This window comes from Acipenser ruthenus, chromosome 18 (genome assembly GCF_902713425.1).
Source record: "Acipenser ruthenus chromosome 18, fAciRut3.2 maternal haplotype, whole genome shotgun sequence".
Taxonomy (NCBI): Eukaryota; Metazoa; Chordata; class Actinopteri; order Acipenseriformes; family Acipenseridae; genus Acipenser; species Acipenser ruthenus.
In genome coordinates, this window is record NC_081206.1 from 28,569,734 (window position 1) to 28,591,474 (window position 21,741).

The 21,741-nt window shown below is 37.9% G+C and overlaps 1 protein-coding gene across 3 annotated transcripts in view; it reads left to right on the forward strand.

The window, feature by feature from the left end:
* The window catches only part of LOC117416686 (steroid hormone receptor ERR2), a 76,822-nt gene extending 56,910 nt beyond the window's left edge, over positions 1-19,912 (forward strand). For all 3 annotated transcript variants that reach the window (XM_058991838.1, XM_058991839.1, XM_058991837.1), the window contains exons 4-7: positions 91-201; positions 895-1,056; positions 11,834-12,103; positions 14,513-19,912. In XM_058991838.1, the coding sequence (XP_058847821.1) occupies positions 91-201; positions 895-1,056; positions 11,834-12,103; positions 14,513-14,757 (788 nt within the window). In that variant the 3' untranslated portion in view covers positions 14,758-19,912. The remainder of the gene's footprint in view (positions 1-90; positions 202-894; positions 1,057-11,833; positions 12,104-14,512) is intronic.
* The last annotated feature ends 1,829 nt before the right edge of the window (positions 19,913-21,741 follow it).

Below are 21,741 nucleotides of genomic sequence, written 5' to 3' on the forward strand. Positions count from 1 at the left end.
AAATGATAATTAGGTCTTATAGTACTTATCGTACACTGTAGGTGTGAATGCCAGTGAATGTGTGTTGATGTGTCGATGCTTTCCCTTCAGGGGTGCGTCTGGATCGTGTTCGAGGAGGGCGACAGAAGTACAAGAGGAGGATGGATGCTGAAAACAGCACCTATCTGAGCCTGACACTGCCACCCCCAGCAAAAAAACCATGTAAATACTCTCCTTTTCCTTTCTACAGACAACAAGGTCTGTTCTTTCAATGAATACATTGACTGCTACTGCATGTACATGCATCTGTACATTTACTAATTATGGTGGGTTCAACAGTAAGCAGGAACCACACACATCAATTTTCTAATTGGTGCAGTGAAGGTGGGATTTTTTAAAGCCAAAAACTAAAATTGATTTCTGGCATGACCAGGCTTTGCTGTGTAAATAATTTTGTTAAAAAGCAGCAGCAACAGCAGCAGCACTGTTAATTGTAGTTATTTTCCTGCAAATCACCAGAGCATAGCACAGAAAATTACTGAATTAAAACCACTAATAACAACTGTATTTGTTTGTTGGTTTGTTTTTAATAGAAAACAAATGTTTCCTTCCAATTTATTCCTTGGGTGATCCAACAATTATATAAAAAAAAAAAAAAAACCTTCAGGCAATAACATTTTATCAAGCAAATCTAAAATCAATATTATACATTAACCTAAAAATAATTTAAACAGAATGTTAATCAACTAAAAACGTTTTCAGAATTTGGAATCTGCAAATTACTTGATTGTCATCCCTTGCATAGAACATACAGCACATTCATCTTCAAGAGCCTTCAGGTGGCTGACATGCACTGCTGCTGTACAGGTTGGTTTGCACTGTATTGAAAGTAAAAACTCGTTCTTTTCATTCTAGTAACGAAGATCGTCTCTCACCTGTTGGTGGCAGAGCCAGAGAAGATCTATGCCATGCCAGACCCCACGGTGCCGGAGAGTGACATCAAGGCTCTCACAACTCTGTGTGACCTGGCGGACAGAGAGCTGGTCGTTATAATTGGGTGGGCCAAACATATCCCAGGTATGAAACCTCCCAGCTCTTTCGATTCCTGTGTGGAAAATGCCCAGCGCTAAACCCCTTGAACACCCTTATGATTTTTGATCTAGCGCTAACAATACAGTAAGAAGCCCTTCAGTATACGGCACCAAGATTTTAAGACTTTGCTAGATTTCCGTCTTACTCTTTGAATAGTTCACTGTGGCATCCAATGCCCATCAAAAAGAAAAAAAAAAGAAAAAGAATAGAGAAGCATTCATGTCCTTTGTAGTGGATTATTATTATTATTATTATTATTATTATTATTATTATTATTATTATTATTATTATTATTATTTATTTATTTCTTAGCAGACGCCCTTATCCAGGGCGACTTATTGTTACAAGATATCACATTATTTTTACATACAATTACATTATTTTTTTACACATTATTTTTTACATACAATTACCCATTTATATAGTTGGGTTTTTACTGGAGCAATCTAGTCAAGAGTCCAGAGCCATAACAACTACTCCAAATTAACAGAAAACATCAAGAAAGCTGAAACCTTTCCCATATGAGAGCATCGTTGAAACAGATTACATTACAGCCTTTTTTTGCAGTTTGATGGTCATTTAAATGCGAATATTATGTCTGATGTAATAAAATCCCACTATGAAAAGCCTCCATAGCCTATTAGCAGTGAAAGTGCACTAGGGAACCAGGGAGTAGCCTTTATGTATCTCTTGGTAGCCCCTTACCTCTCTGTGTGGTTGGCAATGGATGAGTGAAGATACCCCCCTCATATTTGAATTAACATTTGCTGCAAATGTGCACCTGGGGGAGAATCAAAGTCAGTCCAAATAAAATCGATAAACTGCTCAGTAAAAAAATGATTTAAATGGGGTGGTCCATTGGGCTCTCTTTGTATATATTCCATTATCACTCCAGAGAGAGAGGTCCTCTCAAGGAATAATAGCAGTACTTTGTTCAGAATGAATAACATTGATGTATTGATTTGTAAGAATAATAATAATAATAATTTAAAAAGCGGTTTTGATGGTAAGAATGACAGAATGTGAATGTGGACAGCCAGAGAGAGCTTACAGGAGGGAAGGTGGAGGCAAAGGGCCACCAATCCAGGCTCATTTTTAAAAACGGTTTGAACATTAGAATAATTGACCTGTTTGTTATTAACTAAAATACTCTTTAAACCTATAAAATACTTAATATGTGTACAGTGATTTAAAATTGAAGGAGTCTAAAAAAGAAGTACTATTCATAATTAAAATATTGAAAATATTTTCTAGTTATTTAAATATTCTTGAACATCTCTTTGGAGACAGTTTTCCTTACAAACATTATAATGCTGGGCTACATGTAGTTTAAATAAGTCCCTCTCAGCCAAACAATAGCAGTGATTATTGAGTGATTAATTTAATAGCAGTGATTGAGAGAGCAATTATTATTATTTTTTTTAACTTTTGCACAGAAACAAGTATTTTATAGGTTTATTTTGACATGTGGATGTTTGACATTACTTTGGGTAGTCCCCTAGTTGATCAATGACCAAAGACTAAAAACAAAACAAAAAGAGGTTTGCAACAAGGCCTAGTACTCAGGAGACAGTAAGCAGCGAGAGTGGTATATAAGTCACAGGGTGTTCAATAACCTTACACAGCAGCCAACAAATACTGACAGTGAGAGATTATAGGGAAGAAAATGATGGCCATAAAATCCCCATAGAGAGAAGACAACAGAAAATTGAAAAGAATGAAAAAATATATTAAAATTCCAAACAGACAACATTTCAGCACACCTGTTTACACAAGTCTGGCCACCTGTTGACACACATACAGAAATGAGAACCTTGGGGGTTAGTGATGTTGATAATTTTGAGACACAACTAACACTGCCTGAGGTGAAGCTCCACTGAGGCCAAGGACATCCGCAGCACGGTTTGTTTGGGCGTGACATAATTTACAACATTTTAATGATGGATTGCATGTATTCCATTATGGGGTTTCCATAGGGATGTCCTTGCAAGTCCTTGTGTTACGAAGCAGTATTGCTCCGTTTTCGGGATTGCCTCTAATCAGGTGCAGGGGGAGGTGTTATCACATAAGGAGATTAGCCTGATGGTATCAGTGTAACCCCTTCAGACTGAGGAACGCTGCTGCGCTGCGTCAGCAAGGGAAGGTTTACTGACCTGATTATTCAGGGGTGGATCACAAGTGACCCAATAACTCAGCACAGCAGGGGAAGACACAGAAAATCCACTACGGCAAGCCTGTGCACCGCTAAAAACACAAGCAGGAGAAAAACCAGGGACCTTTGGTTACTGTTCTCAAACATCAGTGTTCGCAGCAGCCGGGCATTTTAGGGTTTTCGTTGCAATCTGTCACTGTGCAGTTTCCTGGTTTGGACCCATATTTGCTTTACATTCTCCCAAATCTCTTTACATTTGCCTACTCTTTGGTTTGCAAAGGATAAATATAATAACAATCGTTTCACTAAGAAGATTAGCATAAGCAGATTAAAATGTGCCTGTTGAAAAAGCCAGCCAAGTTGACAAGTGTGAACGTTTGTGTTTATAGCCCAGCTTGTTATGTATTAGTACCTTGTTAATAGTGTCAGTGTTATACGTGAAGGTGCAGTGTGCTGGTGGAAAGGGGAGGTCAATATCCAGGACATAGACACATTTGTTTTGCACAGGGTGCCCACTTTATGCATATGACATCCCCTGTCGATTATGGAAAATCAAATTTTGAGTCATGGATGAGTCTTTTTGTTATTGGGTAAAAAGTGCAAATATGACATGGAGGGCCCAGAACTAGTTTTGCATGCATCATGGTTTCCCTGGGGCATTGCAGTGGAACACACATCTGGCCACATCTGTCTTCTTTATACGTTTTTTTTTTTTTTTTTTTTAAACTGCTGATTGCATTTTGATAGATTTTTGTAGGCCCTGGGCATTGGAATTAAAAAGATTAACAGTTCATTATGAAGTGGGTCGCATTGATTAGAAAAAAGGCAGATGTACAACGGCCGAGTCAAGAGGTAACAATAGATTTGTCAAGACAATGGATACTTAGGTCGCTGATTGATTTTTCCTTACTCCTTGGACTTCTTTTTTTTAAAAAGCAAATCCGAGCATTTATACAAGCAGATACTCTGGAGGTCATCCGTCATTTATAAAGAAGTGCAAGAAAATAAAACTGGAATATGTTCAGCTGTTATGATAAACATCAGAATTGGGTTGTCACGGTTTTTATCGGCACTCACTGGTTTAATTACAATTCATTATTTACCATGTAACAATTCTTACAGTATATTGCTGGCATTAACATTGTTGCATTTTGCTTAACTGCTAAACTTAATAAACATAATAATGCCTTCAGAAGGTCAACTGCATAGAGGCGTCAGTAGAAAGTCAAATACTCAGATATCTGTCTTGCACATATCGCAAAAAAACCCAGTTGTTGCAGAGGTATATCGAGCTCTGCAAGAGCCGTGTTATTTACAATGTTTCATAACTTACTGGTACTGCCACTGTGGTATTTAATCTGCTGTTGGTTTGTTTGCAGTTAAGGCAAACAGTACAAAATGATCCCTTTAAATGCATCGGTGCAGGGGCTAGCCCCTCTAATTTGATTGTCATTACATTGATGAGAATGAGCCTGTGACAGATAGCTTACGGTTCCAAAGGTACTAAAGACCTTTGACACGTATTGCTATTTGTTGGGTAGCAGTCAATTTCTCATTCCCTAAAAGACCGAGAAGCTTTAAGTGTTGACAACTTGACAAACACGCCCGTATGTGCCCCGAGCGTTCTGTGTTAATTTACAATGGTATCTACCATTCCTTCATGTTTACCGTATACCAATCCTTGATCCAACAAATACTGCAAATACTGATTGTGCAATGAGGGGTGAGACAGTCACCCAGGACAGCGGAATCATATCTATACACTGACCATATGTGCCTGTTATTAAGTATGGATGTTCTATTTAATCTCCAGTTTATATGTATGTGTACAGTATATTTACACATTGTTAAAATATGCTAAATTGATATACCCACATTTTCAAAAACATGCTGTATTTTTCCAGAATAGTATTCATTTCAAGAAATATCTGGATTAGTTTAACAATATATTGAAATATAATGGCAGTGGAACTTTTACATACAATATGCGAAGCAACCAATTCATTTTTTTTTTCCTGCTGCCTGTTTTTTTTTTCTATTAAATTCTCAAATCTAGTTACTGTGTTGCAATGCTGATCCCACTCAAGCTGTGTAATCTCCTTGTAATAGAGTGTGAATACAGCAGGAGAACGGCCAGGCGATAAATCAGCACCTCATCAGCACACTTTATTAAATATAGAGACCAACAGACAGCTTTTAGTATATTCAATTTATTGTCTGACGTAGAGTTATAGAGATAGATTGAGTAATCAAGGGGATGCTGCAACTAAACATCAATGAGGCATACTAGAGATTTTGAGAGAAGCTGACGGGAGGGAAGTGGTAGCAGGGAGTGATAATATCTGCCGTTTGGAAAACAAGGAATGTGGTCAGCTTACACTGTGTTTAACCTGGAATTTGCTTGGCCAATGTCCTGTTTGCAGGACTCCTGGTTATATAAAACAGGCTCCTTAATCTTTGAATTTTATACAGTATTATACTTGAAATTGTGCTATTTGCAATGCTACTTGCAATTTATGATGATGCGAAAATCCCTATTCATATCTGCTGTAAGCCTTACGATGTTCCACAACTATGTGCAGAGTAACTAAAAGGCCATTCCCCTCGAGTGCCCTGTCGAATAGCAGGTTTACAAACACCCAGCTCTGGCCTTGTGAGCGCGTCCCTGTTGACTTTTTGCCAGTGCACATACTGTACCTATATCTGTCTGAAACATTGGAGGGCTCTACAAATGTTTCCGCTGCCATTGCGAGCGTCAGCACTGCCCTAAAGGGTATGGAAATATGTTTTCAAAAGCTGACAGTGCTGAAGCTAGTGCTTTTTTTAAAATTTGTTTTGTTTGGATAGATAAGGAATCATTGACCCCCATGCAAAGGTTTCTTGTCAGGAATTTACCTGGAGATACATAACATTGTTTTAATGTAGCCCCTTATAACCGTTTACCAGCAAAGGTTAATAAATCATATTTAAAGCATGGTAAAGCATAGGGAAGCATTGTAAAGAATAGCAAGGTATGGTAAAGCATATTAATAAACATGGCAAACCAAGGTAAACTATGGTAAATGCACAAATATAACCATGGGAAAGAATGATAAAACTGCAAAAATATAGAACACTGGTACATTTCTATGAGGGGCATGGTGCAAATTATGATAAACTGTTGTTTCTAAGATAACTTAAAATGAAATAAAATGTAATATGCACCCCTGAGACAGGGCGACTCAGTTAAGGGGTCTGGATTTGATACAGATTATTACGATTTTTAACATTCGCTCGCTCGAATACTGAGTCCCTCTAGTGAACGGAAGTGACCAAAGGTTAAATGGGTTGGAGTGAGACTGGTGACCCAGATTAGGTTCATGTGATTTATCAGGCAGAGATAAATATATATAAAATGGTACCTATAAAATAATTCATGTAAAACCTACTTATATATAAGTAGGTTTTACATGAATTATTACTATCAATGTGCGGACAAAAGTATTACTATCAATGTGTGGACAAAATTGTAATATAGATAGTAACTCCTGAAAAAACGACGCTGTGGGGATGCCCACACTTTATAAAACACGTTTTTAAGAACCAAACATGCCTTAAAAAAGTGCCAAAATATTCAGTTTGTTGTCAACTTGCACCCTGTGTGGAGTTTTGTCCGACTGGATTTAGAAATTATAAATAAAAATATAGTTAGAGTCAATGAGAAGTCCCCACAAATATAAGAATGCAAACGTGTGTGCGTGTGTGTGTGGACAAGGTTCATGTGGTACAGTGTATTAGCAGGTCATTAGTTCATACGAATACTGTGTTAAGGGCAGTATATTTCCGTAAAATTATGGTAACTATAGAGACAAATAGCATTTGTAGATTTTGCATAGACTTTTAATAGTTGACAGGGACCTTTAGATATAACATTCACCAAATGTTAGAGAGTGAGTGGGGCCATTTTGTACAGTAAAACTATTGAAGAATTGTAACTGATAAAACCTGAAGCATTTCCTCCATTTTACAGACTACTTTAGAATCAGTGAAATAAATTGATAAAATTGATAGTTGCAAAAAAAATAAAAGAGAAAAAAAAAAACATCAGACTTGTCACTTTTTATCATGATTTTTACATCAGCCTTTAAATCTGTAGCATTTTGGAAACTTTGATTTGGAAGCAACAGTGTTTTAACTGGTGAGATTTATAAATAGGTGTTGAAAGGGTACTCTGCTTGTTGAAGTGAGATTGCCCCTAGTTACAGCTGCTGCTTTAGGGCCATTTTCCTGCTTGATTGTTAGCCGTGATAGATCTGCCCCTGTCGGGTAAGAATTACTCTCACTAAAAAAAAAACAAAAAAAAAAAAACCAAGAGCTGTGATTGAGAATGAAATACGAGGGGGCTGCATCTGGAGGGGCCACGGAGTCTCGTAATTACATCTGCTTTTATTACCACGACTAATGTCCCCCGGGGAGACGGAAACAATAATACATTAATAGAATATGAACTCTGCTCAGCACAAATTAGGAGATTTTAATTCTAGACCCAGCTCTAAAAGATGAACCAGCCTCTGATCATTGATACAGTGTGGCCCTGCCCATAACAGCCCATAAAACACACCTTTTATTATTTGTATTTTATTTTTTAGAAAGGAAATGCACCACATTTTTTAAAAAGTGTCCCTCCCGACTGTATGATTCTGAACAGATTAGTTTTAAGATAAAGATGACAGTTTGAAATTTATCAAGTGAGAAAGAGAGATTGCCCTCCCCCCCCCCCTTACTTTTTTTTCTTTGCTGGAAGCTAAATAAATCGCATTCCACTGACTGGGAGAGCCGTGAAGCTCAGATACAGGCTCTGCTGATTATATAGACGCATTCAATTTTAATCACGTCGAAGAATCTATTTATCTTTTTACTGTCACCTTTACTGGTTAATCTTTTTTTTTTTTTAGGCATTTCTCTACCTGCTGTCTATTTTTTTCTTCTTTTTTTTTCTTCCCACAGCAGGCGATGTTTTTTTCACACAATTGCTTGTGAATCGACGTGTGCTGTACACAATTTGCATACCATACAGTGAAATCTCTGTCAGTGGTGTGTCAGCACATTTTAATTTAAAGGCTGTGGAGTCAGGGTCAGGGGTCAAGGAGGGACCTTTAGCAAAGTTACATTGTCAGCCACCAAGGAAAGATTAAAACCATTTAGCCAAGCAAGGTTTATAATAAATTGCTTTACCTAGGATGGTGGTACAAAAAAGTCTGGTTAGCCTAAAAGTATTACATTCTGCCATTAGAATTACACCCCAGACAATTTCAGATGAGATCTGGCTGGTCCAGGCTCCTTTATTTTTACCCATTTCAGCATATACTGCAGCGTTAGAAATTGCATCATAATGCAATGCTGTAGTGGTGCAAAGGGATATTTTCAGTACTAATGTATCCAAAATGCAACTGTATTCACCTGGTATGGTTTTCTTTTAAAGACAAAATATTTAGTAAGCAAGGTGTCTAAGCAGGGTAAAACTGGAACAAATACCCCACCCCCATCATTTTTGCATGTGGCCGTCTGTCCCATTACTTATATTACATCTGCACTGCAACCCTTCTTTTGTCATGATATTCTGATGAGTAAAAATGATCATGACCAAACAGATCTCCCTGTCAGTTACAACCCAAAGATATGTCATAAGTATAAAATAAAAAAAAAAGTCTAAACCACGTTAAAAGTGAAATGAGCGATGAACCTCTTGCTGGTACTGCTGTGCACCAGTGTCTGTCGTTTGCATCAGAGCAGAGGGACAGGGCTGTCACTTCCTGTGTGACAATATAGAACATCTCTCTCTCTGATAGCCGCACACAACTGTACAATAGAAGGTCTTCAGAGAGACAGAGATGCATGGGATTCTGTAATGATGTCTTTCTGACTCGTACACTCTATCTCTCCTGCTGTTTATAGCACAGATTGAAAGAAATTGAAACACCAGAGTAACATCAGCGCAGTGTATTTCAGGGGAAGGACACAGTCCCTCATGTTTTCACAGCTTTCTATTCAACAGCAATAACGTGATATTACTGTACACAAGTTTAAGGCTATTACAGTGGGAAAAATGTTAACAGACCCAAACAGCATAATAAAACTAACAGCAATATGAACATGAATTGATTAACAGGCTAGTCTAAACACATATGGTATATACAGTGTTTGTGTGAAATACAGATAATATGTACAGTAGATCAATGTAAATGTGTTTGTAATACTATACATACAAATTCAACTATTAAGAACTAGGCTTATATATATTTTGGTACTGTATGACACTAGTATATCTCCATATCCCTCTATCTCCTGACAAATTGTTTGAGACAGCTAGCATCATCATTTTTACAATTAGCAACTCAGGATCAGAAGACATAAACAGCGCCTTCAGATTTCTGTTCCTAGAGGTTTTTCTTTTTTTCAGAAATATTATTTAGGCGTTTAGGCGATTGACATCGGAAGTGCTTTTCCTTGGTATAGACTTCTGCATTAGTTTGTTCAATATTGTGTCATGTTTGGTCATACAGAAAACCGGTAGGTTGGAAATGAAGATGTAAATATTGATATTTCATTAGAGGACATCACCTGCTCAAAAGGCAGTTAACGTGTCCTCCTCGGTGCAGAAAGACTTCTCAGGCTGCAGCGGGTGACTGACCCCAGTGACTCCAAGTCACTTCATTACTGAATTCAATTGAGCGGAAAGAGCCACTCCAGACACAGCAACCCATTTGGAACATTTATTTAAGCTTCAAAGTAAAGACTCTTACCTTGTTTACGTTTGAAGATGATTGGCCTTCAATTGTCTTAATTCAAGCCCTTCAAACTCACCTCAAATTACACTCATTTGGCATGCATATTTGACAAGCCATAAAAAAAATGAACGTGAATAATTTGACCTTACCATATTTGTGAATGCTAGGTAGTTTAGATTTGCTGTCTTGTGCTGTCAGTTACATTTAGATCATTTTTCTTTGCAAAACCGCACTGCACATAGCACAAGCTTCACCAGGTCCCACTTATAAGGCGTCAACATATCTGTCTTGGGCTCCTAAGTGGCGCATCTGGTAAAGGCACTACACCCGGAGTGCAGGATGTGCCCTATAGCTTGGAGATCGCCAGTTCAAATCCAAGCTATGCCACTGCTGACCATGGACGGGAGTTCCCAGGGGGCAGCACACAATTGGCCAAGCGCTGCCCGGGCGGGGTAGGGGTTAGGTCGGCTGGTGAGTCCTTGGCTCACCGCACACCAGCGAGTTTGGGAGTTGCAGCGATGAGCCAGGTTGAATAATAATTGGACATTCCAAATTGGGAGAAAATTGTAAAATGAATAAAAATAATTGTTAAAAAAAAAAAGAAAACATATCTGCCTTGACACCGTAAACACATTTTAAAAATCCCTACAGTTCTTTGTGCAACAGATTTAGTGGTGGAATTAACTTAGCAGAGAAACAAAATAGGCATGCTTGCTGGGCCAAAATGCAGAGTGGGCTGTATATTAAATGCATTCACAATACACGAAACATAAATGACCTGGTTTGGTTTTTTGTTTGGAAGGAGTTGAAGATGGGCTGCCTGTCCGGCTCTGCAGATGTTCTACCTTCTCCATCAACAGCGTTCAGTTTGATCAGACGCCTCTATTCTTGTACCTATTGATTACCCTTCACATTGTGAAGGCAGATTACAATCTGTTAATTAATGTATCCTAAAGCACTTTTTGTGTTCGTCAGCCCGATAACAGAAATGGGACACTTGGGTACCCCCTTTCCCACAGTGGCACAAGCACTGAAAAGTGTCAGGTTGATAAACATCACGCACCCCCTCTCCTCCAGAATGAGATAAAATATATATATATATAAAAAAATCTGCCCTGGTCAATACAGTAATCATCAGTCTTTTAATTACAAGGCAGAAGATAGTAACTCAACAGTAAACTTGTAAAAGCAATCATTTTAATCATCAGACCGTGTGAGGGGGGCTAATAGGCTGTCAGAATAGGATGCCTAGGGGTAAACGCACTGAACGTTCAGGGACCGGGGAGGAGGGAGAAAGAATGAGGAGCGTTAAAGAGTTTATTGACATCCGAGTAAAAAGGAAAGATGGCTATCTACTGCCTATCTATCTACCTCTTTCTTGTCATAGATTTATTCTTTCTTAATTTCTGGATTCAAATTTATTTTTCAGGCCTTTTTATTTAGGTTCTGTCTCGCTTGAAATGAAAAGGTTAAATAATTGCCCCTCCATAGTAAATGTATTACATGGGCAATTTGCCCACAATGGGAAATCCGGCACTTAGAGACAACTGGACATGCAGAACAGGCCTCAAGAATAAAAGAATGTTGTTCAGAAAACGCTCCAGCTGTTTACAGTTCTGTAAAAGCAAAGCCCGTTAGCTGTGTTCCTTTGTAGTTGCCTGGGTTAAGGTAACTACTTTTTGGCTATACCTAAATGGAAGTGCCTGAAGGTAACCAGCGACTCCCGGATCCTAAGACCAAGCCAGGCTCATCACATTGGAAATACTGTAAAGTGCCAGAGAGATTGTTTCTGAACCCCCTTGCTAAAGTATTCATTTCTTTGTGTCTGTTATTGTCCGTGCAGGTTTTTCAAACCTATCGCTAGGAGATCAGATGAGCCTCCTGCAGAGTGCCTGGATGGAGATCCTGATCCTGGGCATCGTGTTCCGCTCGCTGCCCTACGAGGATGAACTGGTCTATGCAGAGGACTACATCATGGACGAGGAGCACTCGCGCCTCACCGGCCTGCTCGACCTCTACGTCTCCATCCTGCAGCTGGTGCGCAAGTTCAAGAAGCTCAAGATGGAGAAGGAGGAGTTTGTCACGCTCAAAGCAATCGCACTTGCCAACTCAGGTGGGTTCAAAGAGATTTCTTTTTATGTTTTATGACAATTGAGGCCCAATTGACATACCTTCTTCTTAGGTATAAGTCTGTGCAATTAACAGTGCAAGTAGGGAGTAACACACGATTCATATATAACAGAGCAAATATTTATTTGACATTATCGTTGAGAGCTTAGGACACCTCTTTGTCCTACTCCCAGTGTTTTCAGAATATGGGGGCTGTAGGTTATTTATTTTGGGGATTTTTCACCTACAGAAGATATTACTTAAATTTCAAAATATCCTCAAATTCCCAGTACCGAGCTGCTGATTCCATCCTTCTGGGTCTACTGTTTTAACTGGTGATGCCTAATTTTACTTTCATCATGGATACAATTAGTTTCATTTGTAATACTGTATGATTTCAGTGTATTGTTTTTTTTTAAATCATGCAATGCTATATAATTAAACTCCTTACTTAATCAAGTACATCTAAAGGCCAACATATTTTAAACAGGAATTATTTGTAAATAAACGGTATTCCTTGCTGACAAAAATAATCATGAAATCAAGCAGTTTTAAAAACACTGTTGAGGAACATGTCCGATAATAAATTATAAAACAACAAAGAATACCGTTTCAACTGTGACAGAACATACTCTGCCTACACATTAAAATATTGCCAGGTGTACTTGGGATATGCAATTCCCCATGCTGAATTGTAATCTGTCTGTGAAAAACCAGGAAAACAAGCCTGAAAGCAGAGGCACAGATCGCTTTGTTTTTAATTTAACACTCAGTCCCTGTTGTGGTATTTCTCTATTCTCTCTATCGCCATAACAGTGGTGGCTGCAGGGCAAGACAGCCACGGGAGATGAATTTAGCATTTCATTAGGAGCACAGTGGCTGTCAATAAAATGTGTTAAGTGGAATGGAATGAGCATCAGGAAGCGACGGGCCTCGTTTGTTCCAATGAGAAGATGCTGTAGCTGTATCGACAGTTTGCTTTTCAGAAGGTGGCCTTGTCCCTGTCTGATCAATGCCTGCCTGGGCTTTTTTTTTTTTTTTGTCCCTCTGAAAAATGAAAATGCTGATCAGGAGCTTTGCTTTGCTTTCAAATGACAAACCTTTGTAGGGGAGGGAGTCCTCTGAACATTTAAACAAGGACTCGGAGAGATCGCTCCCCTGGGAGGCTCTCAGTCTGACAGCTGTGAAAATTCATAGCCATTGATTTTGTAATTAGCAGTTTATCAATCGGATCGACACAGGTCCTCTGATGGATTGCAAGGAAATTATTTCTTCAAAGTTATTTTTTCACATGCATGGTACATACTATCCCAGCCTTACTGTGTCAGACAATAAATGCCTTTTTTAAATGTACATTTTACTACCTGCATTATACTATGTTAGATTTTGCGCTGCAGCCTGAAGATCATTTTTGCATTTTTTGCAAGCACCAATTATTAAAAATGATGTTTTTAAACACCATACATTTTTTTTTTTTTTTAATAAATATTAAACCCATTTTTTTGTGGTTTTCTTGCATCTAGAATACTAATGGCTAATGGTACGACAATATTTACAAGCACACTTAACCTAGTAATGATCTAAATGTTCCGGTATGCCCTTTTGGGTAGAGTTTGCCTCCCTTAATTCACAGTGCAGCTTTAATATAGAGTGATAAATGTTTCAAGGACTTGAGAATACAATTGTTCCAGTCAATGAATTCCCACGGAATTTTAGAGTCTCATTTTTATTGTCTCGTGATGTGAAGTATGCATCAAGGTGAGGGAAGTCAATGCATGAGAAGGGAACACTTTGATGTTTCTGCCGTAGGTTGTAACATGCATGTTTGGAGCCAGGTATAGCAAGGACCGCGGCCATAGTAGAAATGTCCTTGCATAGGTCAATATGAAAATAGAAACTGAAATAATAATAATAATAATAATAATAATAATAATAATAATAATAATAATAATAATAATAATAATAATATAAACTCTGGATCATCAAGACCCACATTGACATGAGGCACACTGAAATACACACGTACAGTGTGTATGTGCATTATTGAGAGTATACAGTACATATGGTAGTTTTTGATGTGTATTCTTGTACTCCGGCGATTGATTTTTGACAGGCTGATATTCATTCCACATGAGCCCTGCGTATCTGTCGGATTACATTGATTTTCAGTCACTTCGGTCTGAAGCAAAAAGACATCCAGGCTTAGACCAAAACTCATGGCATTACGAGTCAGCTTTACGGCACTGAATGAACATTCTGAGTTTGTTTCAAGGAAGAACTGAATCTGCCTTCTTAACTGTACAGTCTTGTATTAACTTGGGCACCACTTACAACCATGCAGCTGCTGCTTCCTGCAGCCCATCGTTCTAACTCTGGCCAAGCCCATTAAAGTTTCCCTTGGTACTTCTTACAGATTCCATGCACATAGAAGATGTGGAGGCGGTACAGAAGCTCCAGGACGCTCTGCATGAGGCCCTGCAGGACTACGAGGATAGCCAGCACCAGGAGGACCCTCGACGGACAGGCAAGCTCCTGATGACCCTCCCCCTCCTCCGCCAGACCGCCACCAAAGCAGTGCAACACTTTTACAGCATCAAACTACAGGGCAAAGTGCCCATGCACAAACTCTTTCTGGAAATGTTAGAAGCAAAAGTCTGACTGAAGACCTTGACTACTGTTTAACCACAACGTCAAGAGTGAGAGGGAGATGAAAAAAAGACTGTGGAATAAAGACTTCATGAAAACAAAACAAAAATAAATAAATAAATAAATAGACTGAGAAATTATTAAGAAAAAAATGATGCAGATTAATTTAAAATATATAATAATACTATGTACAGTGGTAAGAGGTAAGATACTTTTTTTTGTTTTCATGGTCTGTGGTCATAAAAGAAAAATACCCAGTTTACAAAGTCTGTAAGCTGGAAACCTCTTCTCTCCTCCCCTGACAATAAGCTGCTTGGTTTTAAAATAAAGTGTGTGTGCCATTGTGATTAACTGGAAGAGCTAACTAATGCTGATTTACACCTAAACTATTAAAAATCAATCCTTTTTATTAATTAAAACCCAACAAAACCAAAAGCTAGACCACATGAAGCGACAGAATTACCTGCTAGATAATAAGCATTCTGAGTCAAATGCAAGTGCAATTGCAGAAGGACAAGGCCAGTTGCTGTAGGTGAAGTGTATTGTTGCCATGATGAACTAAAAACATTGGTTGAATATTAACTGTGATTTAAATTGGTTATGTACTGTATAAGCTAAGCCACAATTGCAACAAGTTCTAAGAGTCTAAGTGTAGGGCATCAACAAACAGAACTACTGTCTGAACTATGAACCTGGTTGTATAGTAATGCCCCAACCATTGTTCTAGCAGCCTAATTGTCACCCTGGCTCGGAACATACCACAGCATCACAACAGCCTGTATTTCAGGTGCTGTCTTGTCTTCCGGCCACAGACCACAAGCTTTTTCTATTTAACCAAACTGGAGGTGATAATATAATTGGGTTTACTTTATTTTGTTGTACAAAAAATGTGTAGAATAATGGTGTTTAATCTTAGAAAAAAGTGATTCCCCCCCCCATACATATTTATGATGTGCTGTCTACTTTTTGGCCACTGTGTAAATAGACATCGCTGAGAATTCATCTAGCAATATCTGTGTTTTTTGTTAAGAAAACTGTGAAGCATTCTGTTATATATCATATTCAGTCCCAGATTATGGTGCTGTTTGAGAAGCAGTGGCAACAGACAGTGCAAGTCTAAAATGGCAGTGTACAAACTTCACACCACTTTAATGTGTTGGGATTCAATGGGGCAAGCTAATTACAATGTTATTACACCGTAAAAACAGCTGTGTGTGTAATAACATGGTAATACACGTTAACACGTCATATGTATGGTGTCTCTTAGTGTATATGAGATGCTAGCTGCAGTTTAGGGTGAGAGGACTGCAGACTGAAACTGATTGAAATGAAGTCTCTTATATAATGAGAGACACCCTACCCGCGATGGATTAACTCATTATAAATCACACAAATGAAGATTGTACTCAGGAATAGCTTTAAAATGAAAACTAACTTATATTCTCCCCCCTCCCCTGGTCGTGAAATGGTTCAGTCCAAAATCAACTGCAACAGAATAATGCATGTAGGCCGACAGGTGCTGTGTTGTGGTGAGAGTATTTTTTAAAAACAGAAGCGCTGCCGCAGAAACGTGTTTTTAAAAGCTTGTAGTGATTTTTTTACATTTTCTTTTTTTTTGGTTTGCTTTTTGCTTTTTTGGAGTTAGGTGTGGTATTCTATGCACAGGGTGACATCTGTCCATTGGATAAGATGTACTAGAGTTTTGGCAAATACTTCACTGTGATTGGTTGATTTCTGATATGTGATTTATAATCAACAGTGTATACACTTTATGTTGTAATAACTCTTGCACTACAGTTTATAGTAACTACACTGTAACTACACATATTTAACTACTGCCACTTAACTGTAACGTCAGGCTTCCCAAGCTTGCCTTCTTAGAGTATGTACAGAAGCTTATGGTGTCACTTGTATCAAATGGGCAGTGAAGTACTGTTTAGCTGAACATCTCAGGAAGAGAACAATGTATTCAAATTTATTTGTGCAGTTTCATGTAGACTATTAATCTTAGAAAGATTTCAAAAATACAATATATAATGTAGCAAAAACATCTTTCCTTTGAATACAATGAAACCTTTTGAAATCCATATTTTAAAAAAGCTGCTTCCTGTAGTCGATTTCACAAAAAGAATATATTTTTCTGTATGGTTTAAAAAAAAAAAAAAAAACAGATAGATGTAATTTACAGTATGGTACTCAGCCATTACGGTTGTGTGACTTGCACCCTCTGTTGTTAGCCTAACTAAGCTTTCAAAAAACAAAAACTGTGTCAACCTTACAAGTGCATTTTATGCCAAATGTATTCGTCTTACTGTATCCCCCCCCCCCCCCCCCAAAAAAAAAACATTGCTGATTGCTATCAGACTGATGTTTTCTCTTATTTCAGGTTTTAAGAAACACAAAATGTGAGATGTAATTTTTTTCTGCTTTCTTTTATTCATTTAAATTTAAAAGACAACAACAAAAAAAGACTACTTTTGAACTTTTTAACATTGATGAATCGTGTTACTTGATACTGTATTCTAATGTTAAAGTAAAGGACCTTGTAAGCCAATTCACACAGGAGCTAAATACTTTGATCCACCCACTTGAAAACAAATTCATCTGCTAAACAAATCCTTTTAGAGTCAAACCTCCTGGTGACTTGATGACACATGTCTTTAAGTTCTAAAAGCCATAGGAAGATTGCCTACTAGGCCTCTTATATATTGATTCATGCAGACAATCTAAGAATCCCTGCGTATTTTAAGGTTAGTGAAATTCTACAAAACACACATGCCTGGAAGATGCTGCTGGAATGTGCATTAAACAGCTCTGGTCTAGAGATGATTGGTGAGAAGGAGGAACCAGACACTCAAGGAAAAGAAAAATCTAACTTTCTAGAACCGGAGGATTCTGGGACTTTGAATTCCCAGATCTATATACTTCTAAGGGCAATTTAAGATAATTATGTAAAAAAAAAAAAAAGAAAAGAAAAAAAAACTAGTACAAGAACATAAACGAAAATCGGTTTCATAATTTATTTTAAGTAGCTAAAATGGTATATAACCAATTAATTTTAATCATTTTCTAAACTGAAATTCTCAAAAGAAATAGGACAATTAAAGAAGTACTGCATTTGGTTTTATCTGTCTTGGGGATGGCCAGAATGTGGAAGCAGATGATTTCTGTTCTTGTTGCATTTTCTGTGGTCCTTTTTATTCCATTTGCGCTAGCCCTAATACAATGGCAGTTCTGGTATTTCAATATAACCGAAATATGTTATTTTGAGTTGCGTTTGCGAATAGGTTCATTCCAACAAACAGGCCACTTTCATTACTATGTACTGTATATAACAAAATAAGAAAAACACTGTTTAAAATACAATTTGGTGCAAATGAATAACTTACAACTTTGTTTGAAGTGCCCTACCTTTTAAATGTAAAACCATTTATTTTCATTATGCAGGGTTTTTCAAATTGCATTTAATGTCAAATATCATCCATAACTTTAAACAAGTTAGAACTGTAACATACTAAGTATATAAACATTTCAGGATAATCCTTTGTCAGTGTATCCCCAAACTTCCTTGTAGTGATGTAGCAACAATCAAATTTATACAGAATTTAGCAGAATAAAGCCAACAACATCGCATAATGTTGTTAGTTCACCTAATTTTTTTCTTTGAGGGTGGTGTTCTCATTTCATTTTCATATATTTTTATATTAACATTTTATTATTAGCATTTGCAGATTAGTAAATGGAAATTACAACTCAAAGTGTGACATGATTACACATTATTAAATCAAATAAACCTAATGCCAGTTGTTTTTTTTTTTTTTTACCCCGTTTTTCTCCCAATTTGAAATGCCCAATTGTATTTAGGCTCAGCCCACCGCTACCACCCCTGCACTGACTCGGGAGCGGCGAAGACAAACACACGCTGTCCTCCGAGGTGTGTGCTGTCAGCCGACCGCTTCTTTTCACTCTGCAGGCTCGCCATGCAGCCAGCCCGGAGCTACAGCGTCGGAGGACAACGCAGCTCTGGGCAGCTTACAGGCAAGCCTGCAGGCGCCCGGCCAGTCTACAGGGGTCGCTGGCGCGCGGTGAGCCGAGGACACCCTGGCAGACCTAAGCCCCCCCGGGTGGCGCTCGGCCAATTGTGTGCCACCCCCTGGGAGCTTCTGTCCACAGTCGGCAGTGGAATAGCCTGGACTCAAACCTGCAATGTCCAGGCTATAGGGCGCATCCTGCACTCCATGAGGAGCACCTTTACCGGATGCGCAACTCAGGAGCCCCCTTGATTTCAGATGTATTATGTGAAAAATACTTTGTCAACCAATTCATCATACAAGCCTAGGAAATAATTTTTTTTCTTTCCAGATAAAAAGGAAAAAAAAAAACACTCTTTTCATTCTTCAAGCAACAATTTCAACATTCAAAGTAACAAAGAGAATTCTTTATTCCTATGTAACTGCTTACTGTTACATAATGTAAATCACTTGTTTTAGCATTATGTTATCTATGCATACTATTCGTTTTGTAATATTACAGGGTTCAGTAGCATTAGCAATTGATTCCCTCACACACCCGTCTTTTTTAATCTTTGTGACACCAATTTCAGAAGTATTTTGGATTTAACAGGACGCTTCATTTTTCTAGTGCAACGTAAAAGTATAGAAAACTGCTGAGCATTATAAAAAAAAAATTATATATTGTATAAAGGAGATTGACTGGTAAAAATAACTTGAGTTGTCCTTTAAGAAGCGCCTCGCCCTATATATGTTAGAATAACTAGTGAAAATGTGATGCTGTGTATCTGTATATAGCAGTACACTGAATCACGTTGCTAAAATAATGTATTTAACTAGAGAAAACTATTATGCAATTCAAAGAAGGAAATAATCTGTGATCTCCATCTGTGAAAGCAGACACCGGTTACACTGTCATATTGTCCCTTTATGTTTTTGGTGTTTTGTTGGTTGGTTGTTTTTCAGCTTTCACTCTTGCCTATATAAAGGCTTCATATTCAAACAATCATCATGTTCTGCTAGTGTAAAGTTTCATGGCAATGTCTTGTGCTGTACTTGTGGTGTCCTGTGCACTTCAAATCATGTGTAACTGTGAAAAATTATTTATTTATCTTGTGTAAATATGTTTAATAAAAATACCTTTTGTTCTACAATAATGACTCCTTGGTTTATAAATGATCTAATAATCCGATTTTTGAGTGGTACCAACACCACTGTAAGGTTTAAATGAATAACACATTAACTTAACACCTTTACTCCACACTGTTTAAAATATTTAAGTTAAGGAAAAGTAAAAAAAAAAAAAAAAAAGAAAGAACTATAAGGCTAACTGTGACAGGCAATCATTTTATTTTATTTTTCTGTCCATGTTATTATACTATTGTAATACTACGAAATCAATCAAATTGTTTACGGTTGTATAATTATGGAATTATATACAGTATAGAAATAAACAGGCCCACAGCAACAGCGAATGAAGAATATTTTCTGCGGATTCCCAAAATAATGGAACAGAAACAGCTTTTAAAAAAAAAACAATGATTTATTCTATTGTTTAACAACATTTGCCTTATTTTGCAATGAATAAATATTGCTCTGCTGAATGCATGCAACTTGAAAGTTGCTGCAGCTAAGAATTTCATAGAATTAGACTCCTTAGAATTTCAACATGATCATTTCAGTCTGATACATTAAAAACGTTTTTTAAGAGGCTCTAAAACAAAAGATGGAATAATGGCTTCATAGTCAATCTGAGAAGGGCATAAATAATTTGCAAAGGTAGCCCTTACATGCCTCGGAGGCAGTATAACCATTTAGGCTGCTTTTGCAGTCCTTTCCAGCTGATCAATAGCTTCACTAATAGGAGGAGAGGTAGGGCAGAGGAGCAGGAAAGACACAGTAACCCTGCCCCTCTCTCCTTACACAATGTGCGGAACTTCACTAATGCTGCTGGAAGCAAACGTATTAGGTGTCTGTGTCTCTTCCTCTATTTCAGTATTTAAGCTGCACAATAATACCCTGTGGCAACCGAAAGGTCCCCCACCAGACAGGGGACCTGGGCAGAGCGTCAGTGGCAAAGTGGTCTTAGTGCACTGAGGAGACCCTGCAGACAGGACTGTGCAGCAGCTACTGTATCTGAGAAAAATAACACTAGAAGACAATGCCATGCTTCTGGCCATTGTCCCGATCTAAAACACAGAACACAGACTTTTTTTTCATAAATAATTTTGCCAAGGAGACAAAAAGGGAAACAGATTAGAGCACTATTTTCCTTATTCTTTTATATGTGGCATGTCTGTACATTTCTAGTAGTTTGGACGATTATTAACAAAGAATAATAGTTTATTGCCATTACATTTTGATGACTGGTGTAAAGCTGCATACTAGGTTATACAGTAATTATACGATATCTTATAAATGCTTCAGTTACAGGTTCTTATAATAACAGTGTATTCCTATAGCCTGTGCAATGCTGTTGATAACATTCCTTCACAACAACACATTTCCAGCGATACTCATTACTGGGTCTCAGGGATATGTGGATTGTCTGTTTAGGACACGTTGAATAAGCAACAGGACTCTGATTAGAGGGCATTACTGTCTGGTACTTGACCACACCAGGAAGGTAAGACTAGCTGGTAAATGGCTCTGTAGAGGGGAGGCTGGGCTCTGGTTTCAAAGAGTAGCAGAGTAAGCTCATGTTATCTAAGAGAAGGAAATGAGCACAATCTACTCATGGATTCACATGGTATTTTCTACTAGTCATAGAAAAGGCCAGAAATACCTAAATAGCCTTGCGGTATTTGTAATGGTCACAGGGGGAAAGGCCGTCTTTTGGGATCAACCTGTGTAGGATTTACACCTGGCCAAGTTTTGATCCTTATTGGAATGAATCTCCTCCTAGCAGCCGATGAGCTAATAATACTGACATCAGTCTCGACTACAGAGCTGAATGGTAAAATGATTGTGTCTAAACCATATGGCT